Source organism: Crotalus tigris, unplaced genomic scaffold (genome assembly GCF_016545835.1).
Source record: "Crotalus tigris isolate CLP2741 ecotype Arizona unplaced genomic scaffold, ASM1654583v1 scf7180000024382.2542628, whole genome shotgun sequence".
NCBI classification, from domain to species: Eukaryota; Metazoa; Chordata; class Lepidosauria; order Squamata; family Viperidae; genus Crotalus; species Crotalus tigris.
Window position 1 is genome coordinate 2,453,947 of NW_024100552.1, and position 22,758 is coordinate 2,476,704.

Below are 22,758 nucleotides of genomic sequence, written 5' to 3' on the forward strand. Positions count from 1 at the left end.
GAACAGATTTTAGGTTGTCATTTAGATTTTCTCAAAAGTCCATGTTATTTAATATGAGCTAATATACAGTATATTTAATCACATATGTACTTGCTGCAGTCTTATGTTGAATGGATGTACGTGTTTCTAAGGATCTCTATTATGAGATTGATAAAAATTAAGAATTTTTTTTTTAAAAAAAGAAAGGCGAACAAAAAAGTATTCTATTCTGGAGATTAAGACTAGATTCTAATCTTCCATAACTGATAATTACAAACTGGGTCTATTATTATATATTGTCTCCTTTATTGATCTATGAAGCCTTGTTATTTTTTCAATATGTTTCCAGTATCTCCCAATAAAATGAGATTTCTTAATACACAGTATTGGGTGAAGGGGGAATATTGATTTATGCAAATCATCAAATGAGAATTGATGGATAGTATCAGTTCATTCATTAAAGCTGTTGACCTGAGTCTCTTTTGGCAAATTGCCCTGTTTAACTCCCACTGAAGTTTATGTCTGCTATCAATTCAAGGGCAAAAAGATACCTCGCTGCACACAGGTGCACAAACCTGCCTTCAGCTTCTTAAACCAAATGAGTCTTCTCCCAGGACGTGTAGCAACTGCTAATCCCAGAATATATTGGAGCAGCTTTATGGACACATAGATTGCTAAGCAATACTTATGCTTAACGATCTTCCTTCAATTAATTTCTTAAACACCTCTTGATTGTTCCATTCCCATTTTTGATGCAATCACTTTAGATGCCTCCTATTTTTCTCGAAGTAGTTATTGTATCTTCATTGATTCCTCCTCGATATTTTTTATGGATTCTTTTCTCTATTGATACATATTTTAGTTCTAGAATAGGGTTCAGCATTTTTTTCTGAGCTTACTAAATTCAACTTTCTTGAAACTCAAGCATGTATTTCCAGATCTTTTTTTTTAAAAAAAAAAACAATACAATCTCCCTCAATGTCAAAGCTAGATGCCTTTTTTCATCCTGCAGAAGAAATTTCCAGATATTTATAACTTAAATAACAAAGTTATTGATAGTATTATTTATTTTACCTGCATGTTGATCTTCAATGCAGGTTTGCAGATATGTCAATACAATTAGACCTGCTACTCCAAACACCAGTACAGATACATAGGTTAGTTTCAGATTCATGGTCCTACTTTTTCAGCAACTTCAGAATAGGGCATAGCTCACTTTTCAGAGATACTGCATATGTTTTTCTTCCTTTCTCGTTTTCCTAGGAAATTATGATCTGGAAAGATACAATAAAACAATTGATTTTCTATTATTTTCCATTTCTCTTATAACTTTTATGCACAGATTAATTATATTTTAATCATTTTCTGTAATCAACATTAGAATTTAAAACACCTTTATGATCCCTGTCTTAAGATTCACAAAGTAGGCAGCTTTTCTCATATTCCTAACAGTGTTAGGAAGCTAGAGTTAAGGAACTTAAGGTCAAAAGAAATGGAATCAAAACCCTCTGCATACTAATGAGTGATTGCTTAGATTTATGAACCACAGAAGTATATTAATCTACAATGCTCCAGCAGTTTCTATTGCTTGCTCATGTATGCTCGGATGACATACAAAATAAAGGCAGAATTTTTTTAAAAAAAATATGAATTATTTATCATTTTTAATGTACCAACAACAGCTTTGCATCCAACAACTTGCAAATATGAAATACATATTTCAAAGGAAAGGAAATCTGTTCCAGTTCAATAATGTTTAATTTGTAGTACCATAGATGTGTTATTTTCATATACTTCCAATACCAAGATATAGCCTGCAGGTAAGATAAAATGTTCACTAACCTGACATACAGCTATCATTTGAATCAGCAGGAAAATTATTCATAAGAGCATAAATATAATGGAAAAATGAGCAAAAAGCTTTAATCAAATCTCTTCCATAAGTCAATAATTATTCAACTCTTTAGTTCTTTTTTCCCCAAACTAAATTCTTATGGAAAAGTGAGTTCTCTACTTTTCTTTTTGTCTGTAAAACACTAATAGGAAACTCATCTAAATGAGGGCTTACACTGAGGCCAGTAGCCTCAGTCAGTGGTCTATTCCTTGTTCAAGCTTTTGTCCCAGAAACTTCCCTATTTCCTTTATTTTTTGTAGCAAAACACAACTTCGGACACAGGCAGAGTCTACTTCTTGGGATCCAACATGAGCACTGGCATCCATGTTTACTCACAGCACAACAAGAGATGCTTTTTTGCACTCTATGGCTATCTCTATCTACATTATCCTCATCAAAAGATAGTTACTGGAAAGATCTGAAGCTGGTTAGCTATTCAGCATTCATATATCAAGTAAATAAATCATTTTATATTATATATAAATACCAACAAAATTGAAACACCTAATACACCACAACAACATGAACAAATCTGGTCCAGGTGATAGCTTGGAGACCCCAGCCTCTTATCCTGAAACCACTTGGACTTGTCTGCCAATTTCAGCAGTATTTTTTTTTATAAAACAAAATGCTATGTAAACAACAAACTAGGCATGTAAGGCTTATTTCATGTGTTTTACATTTTACAAATCCAATCAAATTCAGATTCCTAATAATGAAAATTCCATATTCATCTGCTCTGGTTATGTTATGTTGTTTTTACACATACCACTTAGTTTAAAATAGTATCTTAAAAAACTCCTGTACTTGTTTTTCTGTCTGTGGTCTGTCTATCAGCCAAATTAAATAATCACTTTTCCCAAAGGCTCACTATTTAGTTTTCATGGTCTTATTAATGGATCTAATACAAGTTATTCATTCTGAATTATACTTTTATATGCCAAAAGTAAACCTAAAAGCAACTCCTATAAAAAGCTATACAATGTACAGTAAATATTAATCTATTTGCCAATTTCACAGACACCAATTAAGACAAACCTTAACAGCCAGCTTCTTACCAGTGGGTTTAAGTAAAACATGCTCAAGCTGAAAGCTTTCTGAAGAATTACCTTACTTGCAACTCAGAGCATCAGAAGGAAATCATTAATTTTAATTTCTTTCTTCTGCCACTCAAACACAGCAGGATGTTATAGCTGACAAAAGGCAATGCAAAAATGGTCAGTAGGTTGCAAAAAAAAGTAAGACTACAATCTGCTTTCAAACCTAGCACATTGTAATACAGTTGACTATACTACAGAGGCAATATTAAACTGCATAATCCCTTCAGGAAGCAGAGTATAATAGTAACATTATTTAAAGAACTTTCTGGTAGATTAAGACAAAAATAACAAAAATATAAAGAAAATACTTGAAAACAATCATTTCAAAGTATTTTCTATTTTGCTTGACATCTTGACAGAGAAATCTCTATCCAGACAGGCCTATGAACAAGTTACAACAGAGGTGTCAAACTGCTGGCCCATGGGCCGGATGCGTCATGCCAAAGCTGCACCCACCCCATTGTGGCAATGGGGGAAAAAAGTCACGCTATGTTGCGACACATCACGTGATGTTGCAAGTTTGACACCCTTGAGTTATAAGATTATTTCTTGAGTATCATTTGGTTAGAGCTACATGAGACCAATAAAATCTACAAAAATAACAGCTTTACATAATTTTACTTTTACACTTTATTAAGCAACGTTATTATTATTATCAACGTTATTACTGTCAACTTAATACAGTTTCCAGTTGTTCATTCACACCTTCCCAGCACGTTGAGATAATGCAACTGAAATTTCACAACCATGAAATTTTTTTCCAGTTTTATTTTAAAATTAAGGATGGGAGTAGACCCTTCTGGTTATCAAACCAGTTTCATTCTCAGCATTAAAAATCTCAACTCCCAAACTTTTATCCAAAAGAGCCAGTTTGATCTAGTAGTTAAGACACCAAGCTAGAAAGCAGGAGACAGTGAATTCTATCCTGCCTTAGACATGAAAGCTGGCTGGGTGACTGGGCCAGTCACTCTCTCTCAGTGCAACCCACTTGACAAGGTTGTTTTTGTGGGAAAAATAGGATGTGGAAGGAAAATTAGGTATGTTTGCCATCTTGACAAATTTATAAAAATAAAAGTAAGAAATAAATAAGGCCTCCCCCAAGGACAGTTTAAGGTGTTTTAGGAAGTCTGGAAGGGTGGTGGTCAGAAGGGTTTGCCCCTTCTGAATCCAATTTTCACTATTAAATACTTTCTAAATATTAATTTTAAAAAGTTAGAGAAAATTATATTCTGCATTTTTCATTATTAGACATTTTCCTGAGGCCCTCCAGAAGCCAGATTAAAGAGTTTCAGCTGCTGACATTTTACTTGCCGCCTGCTTCTGATGTAAAGAATAAGTATTAAGGTGACCAACCGTCCTCCTTTAGGGAGGACAGTCCTCCTTTTGTAAGTTCTGTCCTCTCTTGAAAAGTGTCCTCCTACATGTCCTCCTTTTCAATATTTGAAGACTAATCTGTAAATCTCCGTATTCGATCGATGCCGATCCGATCCGTTGCGTGTGATGTGACGTATTTGTATTTGACATGACAAGGCTCAGTACAATGTGGCAAGACATGATTATGAGACGCATGCGCTCCGCACAGAATTGTTTTGAGAGTGCACCGTGTGCAAGAGTGCACCGCACGCAAGTGGCTTTGTTTACTTCTTACTGAAACACGACACGGCACACACGCATGCATTAGACTCACTTTTTTTTCTTCAGTTTATTTGTGTCCCCCTTCTCATTGTAAAAAAGTTGGTCACCTTCTAAGTATCATTTAAATAAAATAAATCAAATTAGAAATTGATCAATACATTAAGCAGTAGTAAAAATACAAGACTGCATGATAATTAAATGCTGCACATTAAATATATTAGACATAATAAATAACATAATATAAGAAATGGCAGCTTATTTTGTACAGAAATTCCTCATGTTCCATTTTAAAGATCTTGTCTGAAAAATTCTGTGACAATTACATAAATATCTAAAGAGGTTGGTAAAGATGAACTTTATTTTCTCTTTCTAAAATAGTTTTTCCCAACTTCTAGTCCCAAGTATGTATAAAATTCATACCATCCTTAACCATAGTATTTAAAATGATGGACATTATCCTTGACGTAAGAGGCCCTAAAGCTTAGAAATGCTAGGATGCTTGAGTAGATTTGTGAAGCTAAAGCAACATTAGTGATGATCTTTGCCCTGACAATCTTTTGGATTTTGAAGGAAATTATTGTCAGCTAAATTTCACCCTTTATTTTAATGGCTTGTGAACTTTAATTTGTATTTTCTTACATAATGGACAGGATCTAAAAGAGTATGCAGTTAGCCCTGAATAGCCCTTTGGACTTTTTTTAAAAACAATTTTCTTGATTTTCTCCATACTGCACGGCAAACCTCTTTGAAAATTAAGAAAGGTGTCACTAAAATATATTTCTATATCTTAGCCAATGTTTCACAAGATATGGAATACTGTTAAACGGTCCTCATGCAGAGCAGCTTTCTCCAGCAACTTCAATAGTAAAAATAGTTTGACAGAAATCAATAAAGCCTCCAAATGGTACATTTTTTAAAAAAAAAAATCATGTTGAATTATAGTTAGCAACTTATGTATATAAAATAAACCATCTGTTTTATGATTTGCTTTTTATATGTAGGATTGTTTTTGGGCATTTCAAAGTAAGGTTTTTATAAAACATGGTGATCATTTTACTACTTTATTAATTTTTCATTTTTAGAGCTAGTTTATGGCTTGCTCCTCTCTGTTGCTTCTTTGCAACTTTGCTAATTTTTGGTGCTGTTCTCCAGTTCTCTTGCCAAAATGCGCCACCATAAGAACAATACAAAGAGTATTATTCTCAGGATATGATACTCTTGATAGAATATTTGTTGGCAAAAGACAGTCAAGTCTTAAGCATTTTCAAATCAACAAGCAAAAGTATTCGCTGAAGTAATTCAGATTTTACTACATATAGCTATTGTAAATTACTATGTCATTTTGACACAGTGATGAATTTAGGGCAATTTCCATTTTAAAAGTTTGTCAGTAATCCTAATTAAAATATGTGGTATTTGAAATTCTATTGTGTTAAGTTTTAATTAAAAGTTGTACACTTCAGGCTCAAACTATCTGCACATTAGATGCAGTTTTGCATCTGTTATTCTATATAAGATTTCAGCAAGTGTCATCTTGATTAATCTGAGCATTTAACACAATGATTTCTGATCTACAGCCTGTGCTGATAAGCCTCATTAAATCCATGACTATGACACCAAGATAGATCATCGCCTTCTGTATCAAACATAGCAGGGGTTGACTCTTCTATTAGAGCTCTCTGTATGAATTCTTTTATGAATTCTTATGAATCCTGCTTAGGAATAGACTAAAGTATATCACTTTTTGTGCCACAAATCCTCAAATGTCTATTGTCTCCAATTCAATCAGTCAGGGATTGACCCTATGTATGAATGAAAAGTAGACAGAGCTGGAATTTTATAATTTTATTCTTTAGAGAATCATTAGATTTTTTATTATTTATTAAACCTGTTTTAGGTATAAATTACAATTTCCATGTGTTTTGTATTTCAAAAGGACAGGAAACTGAAACTTAGCAGTATAGTTGGGGTGGTTCCTGAGACTGAAGACATGGATTTTGTATGCTGCATGAAACCCTTCTATAGAAAACACTGATTTTTTTTCCTGAATAAATGGATCAATAACCAATCACTTCATCTCAGGATAGTTTACCATTGACAAAATTCATTCAAAAATTCAGCATGCAAACACAGCCCTATATTTAAGGTATTATTATTTCTAAAAACATTGAGCCCAAAATTTCTGTTGCTAAGTGAGACAGTTAAGTGAGTTTTACTCCACTTTAAGACCTTTTTTTGCCACAGCTGTTAAATAAGTACCATGGTTATGTGAATCTAGCTTCCCCATTGACTTTACTTCTCAAAAGATTGCCAAAGATGATCACATGATCCTGGGACACTGTAACCATGATAAATATGTTGCCAAGTTGCCAAGCGCCTGAATTTTGATCATGTGACCATAGAAATGCTGCCATTATTCACTTTTTTCAGTGCTGTTGTAACTTCGAACAGTCACTAAACAAACTGTCATAAGTTGAGAAGGTACCTGTGTTAAGCATACACAAAATTAAGAACAGCTTGCCCAAAGCATGATAATCTTTAGAATTTGTTCTCCTTATTTTCTACATCATCTCTGTTATGTCCTGAGCCTCTGGAAGCAGGCTCAGGGCATTGCAAGCGGTCCCGGGCAGGTGCAAGCTGCCCGGGACCAGACAGGCTGTCGCCAGTACTTGTGCGCATGCGCAAGTGCTGGCGTGCCAAAAGTTGCAGATTGACCCGGGAATGGCCTATATAAGAGGCCGGGAGTTTTGGGCGTTGTCGGCGTCTTGTAACCAGTATGCTGAACAGAAATAAAGAAGTTCCTGAGAACTACAACTGCTTCTCGTGTCATTGCCATTTCGCGAAGGACGCAACAATCTCATTAGAGAAGACTGGCTATTTAGACAATATGTATGATTTGAAGTATTCAATGCAGAAAGAAAGGCTTTCCATTAACACTTTAATATATAGAAGAAAAGTACTGTATTATTAACAATGTCAATATTGACATACTTTGATTTAGCCTATAACCTTTGGCACAATATAAAACCAATAGAGCAGGAAGTAGTACTAAGACAAAATCTAAAAGCCACCAGCTAAGACAATAATTTTCATTTAATTGAGGCAATTATAGGCAAACTTACTTTAGCTAAAACAAATGATTTTACAAAACACAGAAGGACCAATTTTATGCATGCTTTTGCAAAAATACCTCATTTGTGATCAGTAGAGCTTACTTCTAAGCAATTATGCACATGATTGCAGTACAAAGATTAGCTATCACGTTTCTTTTTATTCTGTGAAATGCATTATGGTAGCAACAAAAGAGATCACTTTTGCATACCCTAAGAGGATAGCAAAAACCATGCTTTGAAGCAGAGAACTAAAATGAAATATTAAAAGCTTAACTATGGTCTTTTATTTATTTATTTTTAAATAGCTGTACTATTTTAATATTCAATCTATGTATGTTATTTTTAGCTTCCAAATTCCACATCTTACAATCAGAAGATTGAATGTAGATCAATAATATCAGAATAGAAAAATTATATTTTGAAGCAGAATATTTAGTAAAGAGTCAGACAAGGGCCAATAACATAATATAGTGTAAATCTATGTCAATATAAGTGCCATAACAAATGAAATTTTAATTCTTGGATATAGATTAAGGCATCTTTACCAAAGTGCTTGTAGAATAGACCACCAGAGGCTGTAGGTTTGTGTCAAAATAAACATTGTGATTCATATCATTTAAAATCAAAAGCATATCTTCAATATTATATAAATATCTTACAGTATTGTATCAATATTATACCAATTTTGGTAGCCCTTGACTTATAACAGTTTATTTAGTGACTGTTCAAAGTTACAACGGCACTGAAAAAAGTGACTTATACTTTTTATAGCTTTATCAAATTTATTTATTTATTTATTTAATGAGACTTATATACCGCTTTAAGTGCAAGCACTCTCTAAACGGTGTACACCAGTAAGCAATGTATATATATATTTACATTGCCCCCAACAATCTGGGTCCTCATTTTACCTACCTCAGAAGAATGGAAGGGTGAGTCAACCTTGAGGCGGTAAGATTTGAACCGCTGACCTGCTGAACATAGTCAGCTGAAGTGGCCTGCAGTACTGCACTCTAACTGCTGTGCCACCTCGGCTCTACTGGATTTGGAGCCATATGGACCTCAGAGAGATGCTGTTCCATGGGGCAAACACAGCCACTGAGAATGAATGTATCCTGTGTTCCACATGATGTCATTGCTTGACAGCTGGAGCCAGAGCACACCAATTCAAGACCTTATTGTTTATTAGGTAAAAACAACAGGAAAAATATGATCCATAGTAACCAGGCCATAATCTAAACTTTTCTCATGACAACCAACATCTTGAATTACAGTTGGTAACCAGTGTATTTCAAATGGAAAGTGGTCATATCTGTAACTAGAAATATATTTTTAATTTTCCTCCCAAGTTAAAATTTTGTTTGAATTCCTTGACTGCCCTGGGCACAAGGCTGTGATATGTGCTATGAGGCTCATGGGTACATTATCATTTCTTGGCTAAAATAACAATTAAAGTAGGAAATAAAATTGTGCTGTTTCTCCCTGCATTCCAATTTGTCTGGGATGCTGCTCTAACTTATATTTGCCATTTTATTTTTCCTGAGCAGTTTCTGAATACAGATGCTGCAGAAGGATCTTGGTAGTCACTAATAGACCACTGGTGTGACAAAGCCACATTATGTACTTCTGAGTTATGCTTTTTTCCATATTTCTCTATCAAAAATGCTTAGTCCTGATGTACTTGAATGTACTGCTGAACATCCAAAAATCCTAAATCTCGAAGGTTTCCCCCCCATACTTGTATATCAGAGCTGAATAGCCTAGATTCAGGATACATTTTTAAAATTGTAACTAGGTTCCAAATCCCAGAACTATAGTTCCAAATACTTTAAAACAATATTGGAGAGGTCTCAGGCAATCCCTGATTTTGATGTCTTTGACTTAGGGCCAATTTTACTATTATGGAAAAATAACTTTCCCATGTTTTCCCATTCCCATTCCCATTTTTATTTATTCAAATTGTGCTGGCTGGAAAATGTGCAAAGAAACATGGGGAAAAGAACACATCTATAAAATTGTCATAATGAAAAGATTAAGCAGCCCAGCCTGCTAAATGCTCCTTTTATTATTTTTTAAACAGATAACCAGAATAGTCTCTATTACATTTTAGATGCATTCTGCCAATAGCAAAAATAAAAAAATATTGGCTAAATACATAATTATTCAGAAACAACTCTTAAAAATAAAATACCAAATTATTAATTACTGACAACTTTAAAAAACAATGCCATTAACTGATTTTTAAAATAACTTATTTAATAATTTTGAATTGTTTACATTCCTATGGACTGCCTGAACCTGTCACACCTAGAAACAGCATTATTTATTTTTGGTGCCTTGACTTCTGGCATCTGCTTAGACAAGTCCCTGCAGTTTTCTTGGCAAGATTTTGTAAGTGGTTTGCCATTACCTGCTTCCTAGTTCAAGGTCACCTAGCTGGTTTCAGACCTAAGGTGGGACTCCACCCATGTAGGGCCTCCAGGTATCTAGCCCAGTGACTTAGAGCCAATATACCAAACTGGCTCTCTTAAAATTGCAAGAAAATTGAAAACCATTTTAGGCAAATCTAATAAGAAGGAATTTGATAACAAACAACACAGTCCAAAAAAATGACAGCCTTTTCATATTTTTTTCCTTATTCAAACATTATTGTTTTACCAAAATAAACAAATACTGAAATACATGTTAGAACATGTTTTGTTACCATTTTATTTCTCTTTGCTCCTCTACTTTAATTTTTCATAACGAAAAGTTCTTTTCCTCTTTTCAATTTGTTAGACAATGGTGCAGGGCCGGAAGAATCAGTTAAGAAAATATAAGGTAGATTTGATAAGACCAGGGGACGAAGGCAGTGGTGGGATTCAAATATGTGAACAACCGGTTCTCTGTGTGGATGCCGCTTCTGGAAGTCCGTTCTGGGCCTGGGCAACAAAAAATTAGCTACCGATTCTGCTGAAGTGGTGTGAACCGACTGAATCCCACCACTGGACAAAGGGCTTGTTTCTTGTCCCCCCCCCTTTTTTTAGATTAAAACCAACCATATATGAATGACTTTCTCCCACCCAGTCTGCTTCAGAAGGTAGCCATCTCGCTGGAAGAATGTTTAGGATAATCCCATATGTTCAGTCCCATTGAGTAACCCATTGCTGAACAAATGGAATTACGGAGCAAAAATTCTAGTTTGCAGCCAGAACTGAATACCCCAATTTACCTTCTCCACTATTAACATGTGTAATATTTAAACAATGCTGTTTACATTTCTTTTTATGAGTGAATGCCAACTATTTTCCACTTTGTACTAGAAAGTTACTTCCTTTAGCTTACAACATGCTCATAATAGGCTTTTGTAAATGTTTCCAACTGCAATAGATGTCAGTAAAATTTAAGATACCTATAATTGTTCTCTTTGTCATATGAATTTATTGGATTTAAGCTACAAAAGAAAGCTTTAGTTAATTTACACTCTCTGAGTATAAACTCTTTTCCAAAAGTTTTCTTATGGCATGTTCAAACAAAACATGAGAGGAAGTGGAACTTGATCAATTTCTAGTTTCATATCCAATGTCCTTGTCTGCTCTATGCACATCTCCCTTGAAGGAGTCTTCATATACCCAGCTGAACTCATAAAAATTGAATTTTTGTTCTTAAAACTCGGGAGTAGTGCAAATAGGGATTAAAGCACTGACCTTGAATGAGAGAAAAAGAAACATTTCACATTACTAATTTAGAATCCTGTGATAAATTAAGACAGGATTTAAGACAGTAATGGCTGGATAATACTATAATTCACCAGAGTAATGGTCTTCATTGTCTGAAAGATATTCTGCTAGACTTTCTATGAGGAAGGAGTCATGATGGTGAAGTGGATAGAATGCAGTATTGCAGGCTAATTCAGCCCACAGTCAGGAATTTGATCCTGACTGGCTCAAGGTTTGACCCAGATTGTTGGGAGAAATGAAGACCCAGGTTGTTGGAGGCAATATGCTGACATTTGTACACTGTTCAGAGAGCACTATAAAGCACTGTGGAGCAGTTTATAAGTCTAAATGCTATTGCTATTAGACCAGGGGTATCAAACTGGCCTGTGGGCCGGATATGTCATTCAGAAGCCACGCCCACCCCATTGCCAGCAATGGCAAAACTGTCCCGATACATTGCGTGACGTCATTGACGTCACGAGTTTGATATGTCTGTATTAGACACACTGATCAGATTTACATTGTATCTCTCTTAGTTTATAATCCAAAATGGGCGATTTGTGGTCCTAGAATACCACGCAGCCCTTAGGATAATTTCAAAATACCTGTGCAAGAAATAAATCCAGAGCTCTGTAATGCATGTCTCCTTATTGCAATCAACAGTGTATGGTAGAGAAAGTAAATGACAAGAAACAGAAGGGACATTACTAAGAGAGAAAGGCCACTTTGTCATATTTATTAAAATATACAATAATAAATGCCTACAAAGATTCTCAGTCATCCAGGTCACGGTTGTCCCAACGTTGCATTTTTTTTCAAGCACAACTGGATTTTCTTATTTTGTTGTTTTGAAGACATTTCACTTCTCCAAGAAGCTTCTTCCATTCTAATTGATTGGTCGGAAAGGAAGGAGTTATAATCTTTTCAATCAGCCAGTCATTAACACTTTGAGAGTCATTGAAACCACCTGAGGATTAATCTGTGTCCTTAGAATATCTGAATCAGAGTGCAGATGAATGTGAAACTTGTGTTGGGACTGCTAAAAGGACTGCATTGTAAGCAGAAGATAAGCAGTTTCAAGAATTGCACTGTAAACAGAAGATTAGTGGTGTCCAGGGGTAGGAGGGGTGGGTGATGGGAGATACCACACCACCTATCTCCTGTTAACAATGCAGTCCTTTTAGCAGTCCCAATACAGTTCCACACTGGTTTGCAGTCTTGATTCAGGTACTCTGAGATACAGATAAATCCCCAGGTGATTTCAACAACTCTTAAAGTGTTAATGACTGGCTGACTGAAAAGAGTTGGGGGAAGAATGTTATTTTAATAATCAATAATAATCACAGGAGAGTCTTTATTCTAAATTAATTTTATTTATCTCACTGTCTCAGCTATCTCTTTAACTTTTAACACAAATCCATGATCCAGTGAGACTGGAAACTATGGGAAATACCTTGTAAATATAGATTGCTAAATTGCACTTCTGCTAAGCTATCAATTAACAATAGCAAAACCAAATACCAAATCCAAGTACCTGGGCAAGAGCAGTTAACCAGACAAAGAACCTGCCCCACACCCAAAAATAGGTTACCCAAACACCATCTACACAACAAAAGGCAAGTCAACTGACATGAGGAAGAAAATTAAGATTGACCTTTTGGCAGTATCACACTACAACCAGCACTACACACCATTTACCCCCCAGGCTCATAAACTTTCTGTACCCCCATTTTTTTCTGCAGTTACCCTCAAGAGCAAACCTCTTGGCTTTGGGGGATAGGATAAATGGATTGTCTCCTTTCCACCAGCAATGTGCCTTGAGTTTTATTTGCTTGCAATATCCCAGCTTAGAAAAGGGACCTGGAAATTCTTTGAACAGAGTATAAAATCCTTCCTTCCCCATCAGTCAGTTAGCAATGAAGAAGCTCTTCAGAGGTGAAGTGAAATGTCTCAGGAAAAATCAAAGTGTAGTTGCCATTTGAAAAATAAAAGCATCTTTGGGATATGCAATAATAACTTTTTCAAGTCATCAAAGTTTTGTGAGTTTCACATTTCTGCTGCATTAGACTAATAAAGTATCTCTCTGAAAAGTAATTTTCAGACAACTCTGAAGGGCATCACACAATTTATAAATGAATTCCATGGAGATCAACCAGGTTACCTAGACAGGTAAGTATAAAAGAAACAAAAATTAAAGCCAGTGTCAAGCAATTGGCTTAAGGTATGTTCAAAAATAATTTACTTTTACATAGAATACAAATATTTGAATTCCTCAAGAAAGCTTTTTTTCCAGTTTCTATCTTTGCACGGTGAGCGATCTTTACAATGTACCAAAGCCATAGTTTTAATCCTATTTTGATCTGAAACCATTTCAGTCTGTTGTACAAAAAGGTTTCTTTAAAACGGACAAAGTGTTAATTCCACAAAGAATATTTCATGTAGCTCAAATATCTACAAGTGTGGGCCCTCCAGTTTTTCTGTCAATGACCTCCAGGTCACTGGTGGTATGAGGGGAAAGTCCTACTTTAGGGGAAGCTATTCTAAACTTTGCTTAACTTCTCATTCTTAAAATTAAAGAAATCGTCCATTTAGGGATTTCTGGCAACAGTACCATCATTGCATTCTGTTGGAGTAAAATAATGACTGTTAAGCACATACTTATAATAGAAAAACAAACTATATTAGAAAGCACCCACTGTAATTTCAGGTTTCAACCAAGGGTTGGTTTGTTTTTTGTTTTGCTTTAAAGCAGTAAAAAAAGAGGCTTACTTGGCTACAAAAACTTTTTTACAATTATGGAGAAACTTTACAACTTCTAAAAGGATGCAGGCAAGGACTCTGTTCTTGGGGAGTGGAGGTTGAGTTGTCTGAGAAAAAGATAATGCTATGAAAGGAAAAATAAAATAATAAAGAACACTATTGAATTGGCTACAGAAGTAAAGCTTGTGGGAAGCTTCTGCTGCTGCAGAATAGAAACAGTAATACAGTTTCAAAGCACCTGAGGGAAAGTTTGGTCAATAACAACAAATCCAGCATTTTTTAATATTCAAACTTTCACAGTGAAATAGAGAATTTATTTAGCAGGTTTCCAGCATTTAAAACGCTTTGCAAACGTTGCTTGAGCAACTGGGGTAACCCTATAAAGTCGTTCAAAGTTATTACTACAATACTGTGCAATGACAGACGGGGGGGGGGAGGTGGGAATCAGATGTGCAATGTGTAGCCAGAACTCCCCGCCGAAGATCATCACCACTCTCGGATTAGTCCCTGTTTTGGACGAAAAAGAGCACAAGAGATCGAGCTGCGGGTCCAACAACACTCGCGGCGCAAAACCGAGGGAGGGAAGGTAGCCACCTCACATTCAGAAAGTTAGAATTAGCACGGGACAAAGTGAGAGCCAGTTTGGTGTAGTGGTTAAGACACCAGAAAACCATGAGTTCTAGTGTTGCCTCAAGTCACGAAGCCAGCTCGGCCCAGACACACTCGCTCTGCCTTAGGAAGCGGGCAATGGCAAACTAGTTCTGAAATTTTGCCAAGAAAACTGCAAGGACTTGTCCTGGCAGTCTCCCGGAGTCAAAAAGCCAAGCAGAGCGAAAGCGAAAGGGTCTGTCGGAAAGGCATTCCACGTTGCTACCAGAAAATGCCCACTGCTCTATCTGGAGCAACCGCTCCCACGTCGAACCACCCCAGGTCCTTCGAGAAACCTTCAGTTCCCAGATTGCCGGATTCTTGGCAAACGACGTTGGCCAAGCCCAAAGCAACCACCAGCTTTACCTTATCCTAGGAGTAGTTCGGTAGGAATTTGGACCGGCGACCAAGGGCCGGGTCTCACACGCCCGCCCTAGTAGGCACCCTGTGAAGGAAACGCAGGGACAGCGCGGCGGAGGCTCCCTCCCAGCCACCTCGAGGCAGGAGGTTTATGTTGCGGAGCGCTCGTCTCCCGCGGCGAAATGTGACGGGCTGGGACTCCCCAGCCTGCCAACCTGCCTGTTTCGGCGCGCGGCTGCCGGAGCCCCGCCTCACGAACTTGTTGACTTACCCGCTAGCGAGGTAGCCCCGGCCTTTTCCTTTCCCCGAAGTGGCGATGGGTTGCCCCGCCCGCTCTGCAAGCTGCTTTTCGGGAGTGTCCAACCGGCCTGCCAGGAGCGCTGGGTTCTCCGCGCAAGAAAGTTCGCCGCATCGCACCCGGTCTTCTTCCCAGGTTTGACCGCCCCTCCCCCCTTTTTTTTTAAGACTAGCAGAAATTGTGTACAATACTAGGGTTTCGAAGTTTGCAGCCTGAAGACAAAAAAATAAAATAAAGTTGTGTAGGGCACAATTTGCCTTCCTTGCCTGATTAGTTTAAAGGATCTACGAGTAATACAAGACCAGCTTTGGGTGCCTCCACTACATTCAGGCCTAGAGATTAACATTGCAGATGGATTCATGTTGAATGAGCTGGAGGAGTCTGTTTTAGGAAAGACTATAGTCCTTTGCATTGACAAAAGGAGGAGAAATAGGGCAGTAAAATTCTTGAACTCCTCCATTCCATGTACCTGTCTGCTAACCCATCGTTATATTAGCTGTTGAGTAGATCTACTATTCCCCCCCACCCCCAAATCCCTTTGACTGCTTGCCCAGGGATCTGGATTAATATGTGGGTGAACTTGTAGTCTCACAGTCCTGAAGCACTTATAAGATGTGCATAGCCAGGTCACTTTTGTACCTTTGCTCCATTACCTGTTTGCTGGGGGCCCTATGCAGCTGCAGGACCACTGGCCCTGTTTTCTGTCCATGTATCCAGATATGCTGCTAGACATAAGATGGACTTCTAGTAGTTATGAGAAGCAAGAATCTGGAGGCAGGTGGCAAGTCTCAGACTTCAAAGTAGAATGGTATCCTCTGCTGGTAGCTATCGTTTGGTCTGGTTGCAGAAGAAGTGAGAACATGGAAAGCAGGAGATTTAAGGGTGGCTTTTTTGACTTTGTTGTTGATGTAGTTAGAAATCTGCCAATTAGAAATATGCCAGTTAGTGCATAATGATTACAGTTAGTTTTTCAAACTCTTTTGCATAATCAGAATGGCTAAACTCAAACACAGAAGGAAATCATCAGGTAATATGTTTGAATTTATAGTAGATTTACTATGTTGCATGAACCCCTATATACAACACTGAGTTATGTAGTAGATTCAGTAGATTCAGTTCAGTTCAATTCAAGTCAACCATGGCATAGTACAAAATGAGAAACAAAAAATTAACTGCTAACATCAGATCAGCTTTCTTTCTCTCTATCTTGCTTAACATCCATGTTGATGGAGGATTGAGGCAAACCTAAAGCCTTGTTCACAATTTGCCGAATTTTAATTAATTATAATAAAGATACTGGGTTTTTTATTCATCATTCAGTAAAGCTTGCTGTTTCTTTCTATGCATAAAGCCAAATATAAAAATTTTAAATGTAAATATTTTTTTTTAAATTTAAGATAGGGTAATTCTTAAAAAAGAAATGGATATGCACAGCAACATTAAATGTTGCTAAAGTATTTGATATGGTTGCCTCAAACTTTATATTGCTATCTTTCAGACAGGGATCTTGCTTCTGTATCAGTTACATGGAAGGATACATAAGTGATTGATACTGCAGCTTCTGCCCAGTTTCCTATTTCAAGTGTGACCTTTTTGTGAAAAGTCTGTCTAGGATTACAAAACTTTATAGCAGTTTCTCAAGCATGTTTACTCTTATTTTGAAGTGAACATGATTGTACAATGTCTTCTGACTTTTGTAAATGTTCTTACTTGTACTTGCTACTTGTAAAGTACATCCTGTTTTAGCTAACTCCTTGTTTAGTTTACTTTCGTGACTAAGGTCAATCAGCTATCAAATATATAATAGAACAGTAACAATAGTTATTTTCCAGTTATATGAGATCAGTTAATCTAGTACAGGGCTTTTCAACCAGTGGTACGGGTACATTGGCATCTGGCAGGTGGTATATGACCATCCTAGAAAAGTGGTAGCGGGGGAGGGGAATTTGCTGAACCAGTGGCAGCACCGCACAAGCCTGAGCGAGAGATGGCTGGAGCTGCAGGGCTGTCAGGGCTCAGCGGAAGCGCCAGGATAAGTGCTTCTTTGGAGCTGTCAGGGCTCAGTGGAAGCGTCAGGATCAGTACCAGGCTCCAGCTGGAGCTCCGCACTGATCCTGGCACTTCTGCTGAGCCCCGAAGAAGCACCGATCAGCTGGAATGTTGCAGCATCTCCAGGATCTTGTGATTTACATTCAGGTGCTTGGCAACTGATTCATATTTATGATGGTCACAGTGTCCCAGGGTCATGTGAAGTGACCAAAACCTGCTGTAATCCCCCAGCAGATGGGGGGAATAAAAACCAAACACCCCCCACCCCACCCCCACTGCCAATCTTCAACAGAAATGTTCACAACAGTGAAAACCTCGGACATGAGGAAGAGCGCCACTGGATGGGCAAGCAGGTGTCTTGCTCGGCTGTGGCTTGGGGGCACTTTTTTCAGTGCCATTGTAACTTCGAACAGTCACTAAACGAACTGTTGTAAGTCGAGGACTACTTCTATTTCATCACTTTTTTCTTTTCTTTTCTTTTTTTTGGTCAAGTTTTTGACACCTTGCTAGGCGACTGGTGGTACTCGGATGTTGCCATATCCTAAAAGTGGTACAATGGGTGAAAAGGTTGACAAGCCCTGATCTAGTAGGCATTTGACTAGAACAGGTGTTCCCAAACTGGATGGGGGGGGGGAATGTCTTCTGAGAGATAGGAAATGGTATGAGGATAAGACATTTTTAGAAAAAATAGTGCAAAAACTATATTAATTTTCAAATGAAGGTCTACTATATAGGGAAGATTAGAGAGTATGGCAGGAAGATCAAGGCTGGCCACGTTTTGGGAAAATTGCTGGAAGATGCCTTTTAGATATACCCAAAATTCTATTTGGGTAGAAAAGCATGAGGTTTTTTTTTTAAATATCAAAACTTTAGATCTGATTGAAAGCAACTCTTTTTCAGAGTTTCAGATGAGCATCATATATTTTCCTTCTTAATGATAATTCTTTTGTGTGTGTAGATGTGTAGTTAACCAACAGAATTTCTTGTTTTTCCAGTTGAAGGACCAATCAGCCTTCCAGGGTCCCTAGGAGATGGATGGCAATCACAAATTTGAAATAAATAAATACCATTCATTTGGATTCTTTTCACTTCTCCAGAGCTTCACAATGTGAGATAATTGATTTCTTGGCTTCTCCCAGGCACGTGGAAATGAGTATTGGATGTTCATGTTATTTTACATACTGTTCAGGTTATAGTATAAGAGTAACCCATGAGAAATGTTTAAGAGTATTTGGGGAAGTTTATTTTCCTTATGTCTACAAGAGCTACTTGGATCTAGTTTGGTGAAAACCACATCAGCCAATGATATTGCTGAGCTGAAAACACCAGGAACTGAAAACTGCAGACGCAGGTGGTACTCTAGAAGCCAAAACACAGGAAATTCTAGAACAGAGGTATTAAATGAGGCTGGAGACTTACATGATCCCACCAAACCTTGGAGATAATCCCAAACATCTCCAATTGTCACCAAACTGTAACTTCTAACAGGACAAAAATAATATTATCTGTATCTTATTTTAAAGAATATGAATTGAATTTAAATTACATGTAATTATTGTTCATTATTCTGTTTACCCCACTCTTTGGTTTCTTGATATGATGAATACTTATACAAGCTCTGAAGAAATTGAAGTCATGAGTGGATTTTCAGATTCTCATTAATTCATGTTTTTCTTAAACATTTTCCTTTGAATACATAAAAATTGTTAGGTTTCTTCTACATGTTACATCATAAAGCGATGTTAATTGTCAAGGTTGAAGAGCTGAGATGCTTGCTAACCTCTGTCGCTGCTCAACTTGCCATAGAGAGCCTGAGAAAGAAACAGGACTTTCAAGAAGCAATCCATGGGCCGTGAGACCCAAGGTTATCAAAAGCAGGTGTCTGACAGAGAAGTGGACCATTTCTATAACAAACAGAAAGAACATGATTGGGCAACGTGAACATGATTGGGTGGGGGTTATGAAAAACTGTTGTTAACTAACCAAATCTTCACACGGGAAAACTAGAGTTGATTTTCCTTCTTCTGTGCCAGGATGTTTATTCAATAAAGATTATCTCTTTTGGCACCTCAAGGCTGCAGAGTTTCTTCAATGTTGAATTCGCCAGCTGGACAGTTGACATTAATCTAGCCTAAGATTTCTGTAACTCCTGCTGGAACTTCCTGTACCAAATATAAGCCAAAAGAAAGGACGTAATCCATTAGCTTTTAACCTGCCTAGTACAGATAAGAGATCTGAAGGTGATAACATGGTATAAAAATGTCACTTGACTAGCTAATTGATGGATGTGCCAAGCTGTCAAGGAAGCTGTTAATTGATCTCAAGCCCAAAGCATAACATACTTAAAGGGAATGAAGAGGTGGTAAAGGTAATCAAATTCACCATTTTTCCAAAGTGGTTTTTGAAAAACAGTTGACAGTTTTTCTTATCAACTTGCCCAGTGATCTGGATGGAAGAACCTCCTGGGTCCAGATAAATTTCACACTTTCTGCGCTAGCTACCCTTAGCTATGTGAACATGCTCTTCAGTTAAAGAGTACATGCGTTTCTAAGAGATGCTTGATTTCTGATAATCAGCTTTTTACTCTGGCAGTTACCAAAAGAACTATATATGGCACAATAGGGAATAAGTACTCCTCCTTCAAGATTTCCTAAGGATAGATAAGTATGATATAGGAAATTAATGTCAATGCTGCTCTCCCAAAGAAGACATATGCCTTTCATAAGCACCTGTTGGGGGACTTTATCCTTCCAGGCTTTGGCTGATGCTATAAAAATCACTGCAACAGGTTGGGGAAAAAAAACAAGATAAACTCTGTTTTTGTCACAGCACAGTTTGTAAGACAGAGTCATGCTGTTAGTGTAAAAATGTCACTTGAGAAAATTGTTCCAATATTTTTGCATAAGTTATTAACCTATTTAAAGTGAAAACTAGGCTTTTTATGGGCTTTAGTTTTTTTGTTATATCTAATCTAGCTATCTAAAAATCCAAGTATTAGTTCAAGGATATAAAGCATTACTAGTTTTCAGAAAGCATTACAAAAACCTTGTAAAAATTTCAGGTCTAGGAAACTAACATGACAATGGTAAGAACATTTCTGAATGCTTTGGTTACAGTTCAACAATTGAATATGTTGTTTCTGATCTACAATCTTATGATACACTTTTCTTGGACTAATCACAATTAATGTAACTGAACAAATATAGAGTATAGCTATTTCTCAAGAATCCAAATCCTATAGCTTTGTAGCAGAGGAACACAGAGAACATACATCAAATTGTGATACAATAGTATTTGAAAGCTGTGGCATGGTACATATTTTCATTGCTAGCTTTAAATATACAGATGAAAAAAAATCTATATTGGGAAAATTGTTATTTGTTTATTTATGAGAGTATCTTACTACCTTCCTAAAATGTATGTGATTTTTATAATGGTGATTGAATTTTTCTGGTCATAGTTGTTTGGCATTTCATCCCTTTGTCCTTCTTGGAATTACCTTTTAGGTTCTGGTAAATAAGCAATTCTGTAGAAAATATAGACAGAATTGCAAATTTATAGAATTTTATGATGTGTGGTGATACATGCATCACCATCATGCTGCTTACTGTCAGAGGAAGCAGCAGTTAAGTTATGCAGAATGTAGAAAAATAAGTAATACTAAAAGAAATTAAAGATCTGAGATTAAAAAAATGAAAGGAAACAGAAATGCACTAGTATACATAGCAACTTTCAATGTGACACTTGTCACCATTATCCATACATTTCTGTCCTTTCTTATATCACATGTTGCTTGATTGAATGCTTTTTTTCTCTCAGTATGCATCAAATCACTCCATATACAGTCATGTAAAAAAATACAGTAAGCACTCTCCATGTAATTCCCCCCCCCTCTTTTAACACACATGGACATACCAATATTTTACCTCTGTTCAAATAGTATATAAAGGAAAAGTGATGTAATTGAACAAAAACAAATCTATGAATAAATTACTTTGCAATCATTTAATCAAGAAAAATAACAAACATGTCATTTTAGAAAACTTAAGTATTCCCTTGCCTGTAATACTGGGATTGTCTCCTTTGGCTGAAATAACCTTAAGAAGATATTTCTTATAATTAGCTACCAGTTTCTTGTGTCTGGGAGAAATTATCCCATTTTTTTTTTCATTTCAGTGCAAAGTTTGAGGAGTTTCTTGCATGCATGGTTCATTTTATATCATCCCATGGGATTTCCATGGGATTTGGATCCAGGCTTTGATTTGGTCCTGCTAGCCTGCCTGCAAAATGTAAATGGTGAACATAATGGAATGGAATGGAATAGAATAGAATAGAATAGAATAGAATAGAATAGAATAGAATAGAATAGAATAGAATAGAATAGAACGAACATTGAAATAAAATGTACATTTAATGCTATAGGTCAGCTGTAGGAATTGATAAAACTTTGGACCATTTGTTTTATTTTCTAGATATAATAGAATCACACAGAAATAGTAGAATTTATAGGAAATTTTCATTTGAGTTTCCTTTTATATTCTTCAGAATATTTAAGTTGTGATCATGGAAGAAAAATATATGTGCTTTTGGGTTTAATTTTTTTTATAATATATGTCTTATTCAGTGAAAACTGAATGTTCCAAACAGATCAAGAGCTTTATGCATTCTAGGCATCATATTTCTAGAAAGTCATTGATAGGTTAGAACAGGTTCAGAGGAAAGTGACAAAAATAATATAGGGATTTCATGACATGCCCTATGGAGGAAAGCTGAAGGAATCGGGGAAGTTTGTCTCAGGAAAAAAAAGTGAAGAGAAAAATGATAATAGGGTTCAGATACCCTACAAGAGTTCCTTAAGTAATATGGCCTGGAAGCTGAAAACTACAATATGCTACACTTTTTCATATTTATATTGATTATTTTTATGGGAACAACCTCAAAAAGAGCAATACCACAAGAATCTACTACATTTTTAACACATGTGAGTCTAATGAAACTTTATATCAAGAATGAATGAAAACACACACACATACTTCTAACATCCCAAGTTTTTTTTTACATAAATTGCTGGATAAAACTAGAGGCAAAAGAAAAAAATTGGGATGGGTCTGGAAACATGCACAGCAGGAGAAAAAGGAGGGTTGGGGAAAAAAATGACCAGTTCTGGTGGATCTACTAATGACTTTTTGAGGAGGTGATATAGACCATCCCCCATCTCAAGGAT

General features: G+C 36.5%; 1 protein-coding gene and 2 long non-coding RNA genes across 6 annotated transcripts in view; 2 read left to right on the forward strand and 1 right to left on the reverse strand.

Annotated features, from left to right (window-relative positions):
- LOC120301411 overlaps positions 1-15,185 on the forward strand; it is a 64,321-nt gene extending 49,136 nt beyond the window's left edge. For both annotated transcript variants that reach the window (XR_005554888.1, XR_005554890.1), the window contains exon 4: positions 13,511-15,185. This is a non-coding gene — a long non-coding RNA (uncharacterized LOC120301411). The remainder of the gene's footprint in view (positions 1-13,510) is intronic.
- Positions 1-15,596, reverse strand: part of CHST9 (carbohydrate sulfotransferase 9) — a 60,952-nt gene extending 45,356 nt beyond the window's left edge. Inside the window, exons 1-2 of one of the 3 annotated variants that reach the window (XM_039328625.1) lie at positions 15,459-15,596; positions 1,054-1,253 (exon numbers count right to left, since the gene is read on the reverse strand). In XM_039328625.1, coding sequence (XP_039184559.1) covers positions 1,054-1,153 — 100 coding nt within the window. In that variant the 5' untranslated portion in view covers positions 1,154-1,253; positions 15,459-15,596. The other 2 variants (XM_039328624.1, XM_039328626.1) reach the window with 2 other exon arrangements.
- Positions 15,481-19,601, forward strand: LOC120301410. The gene is made up of 2 exons (XR_005554887.1): positions 15,481-15,620; positions 18,530-19,601. It is a non-coding gene; the product is annotated as an uncharacterized LOC120301410 (long non-coding RNA).
- Positions 19,602-22,758: the final 3,157 nt, after the last annotated feature.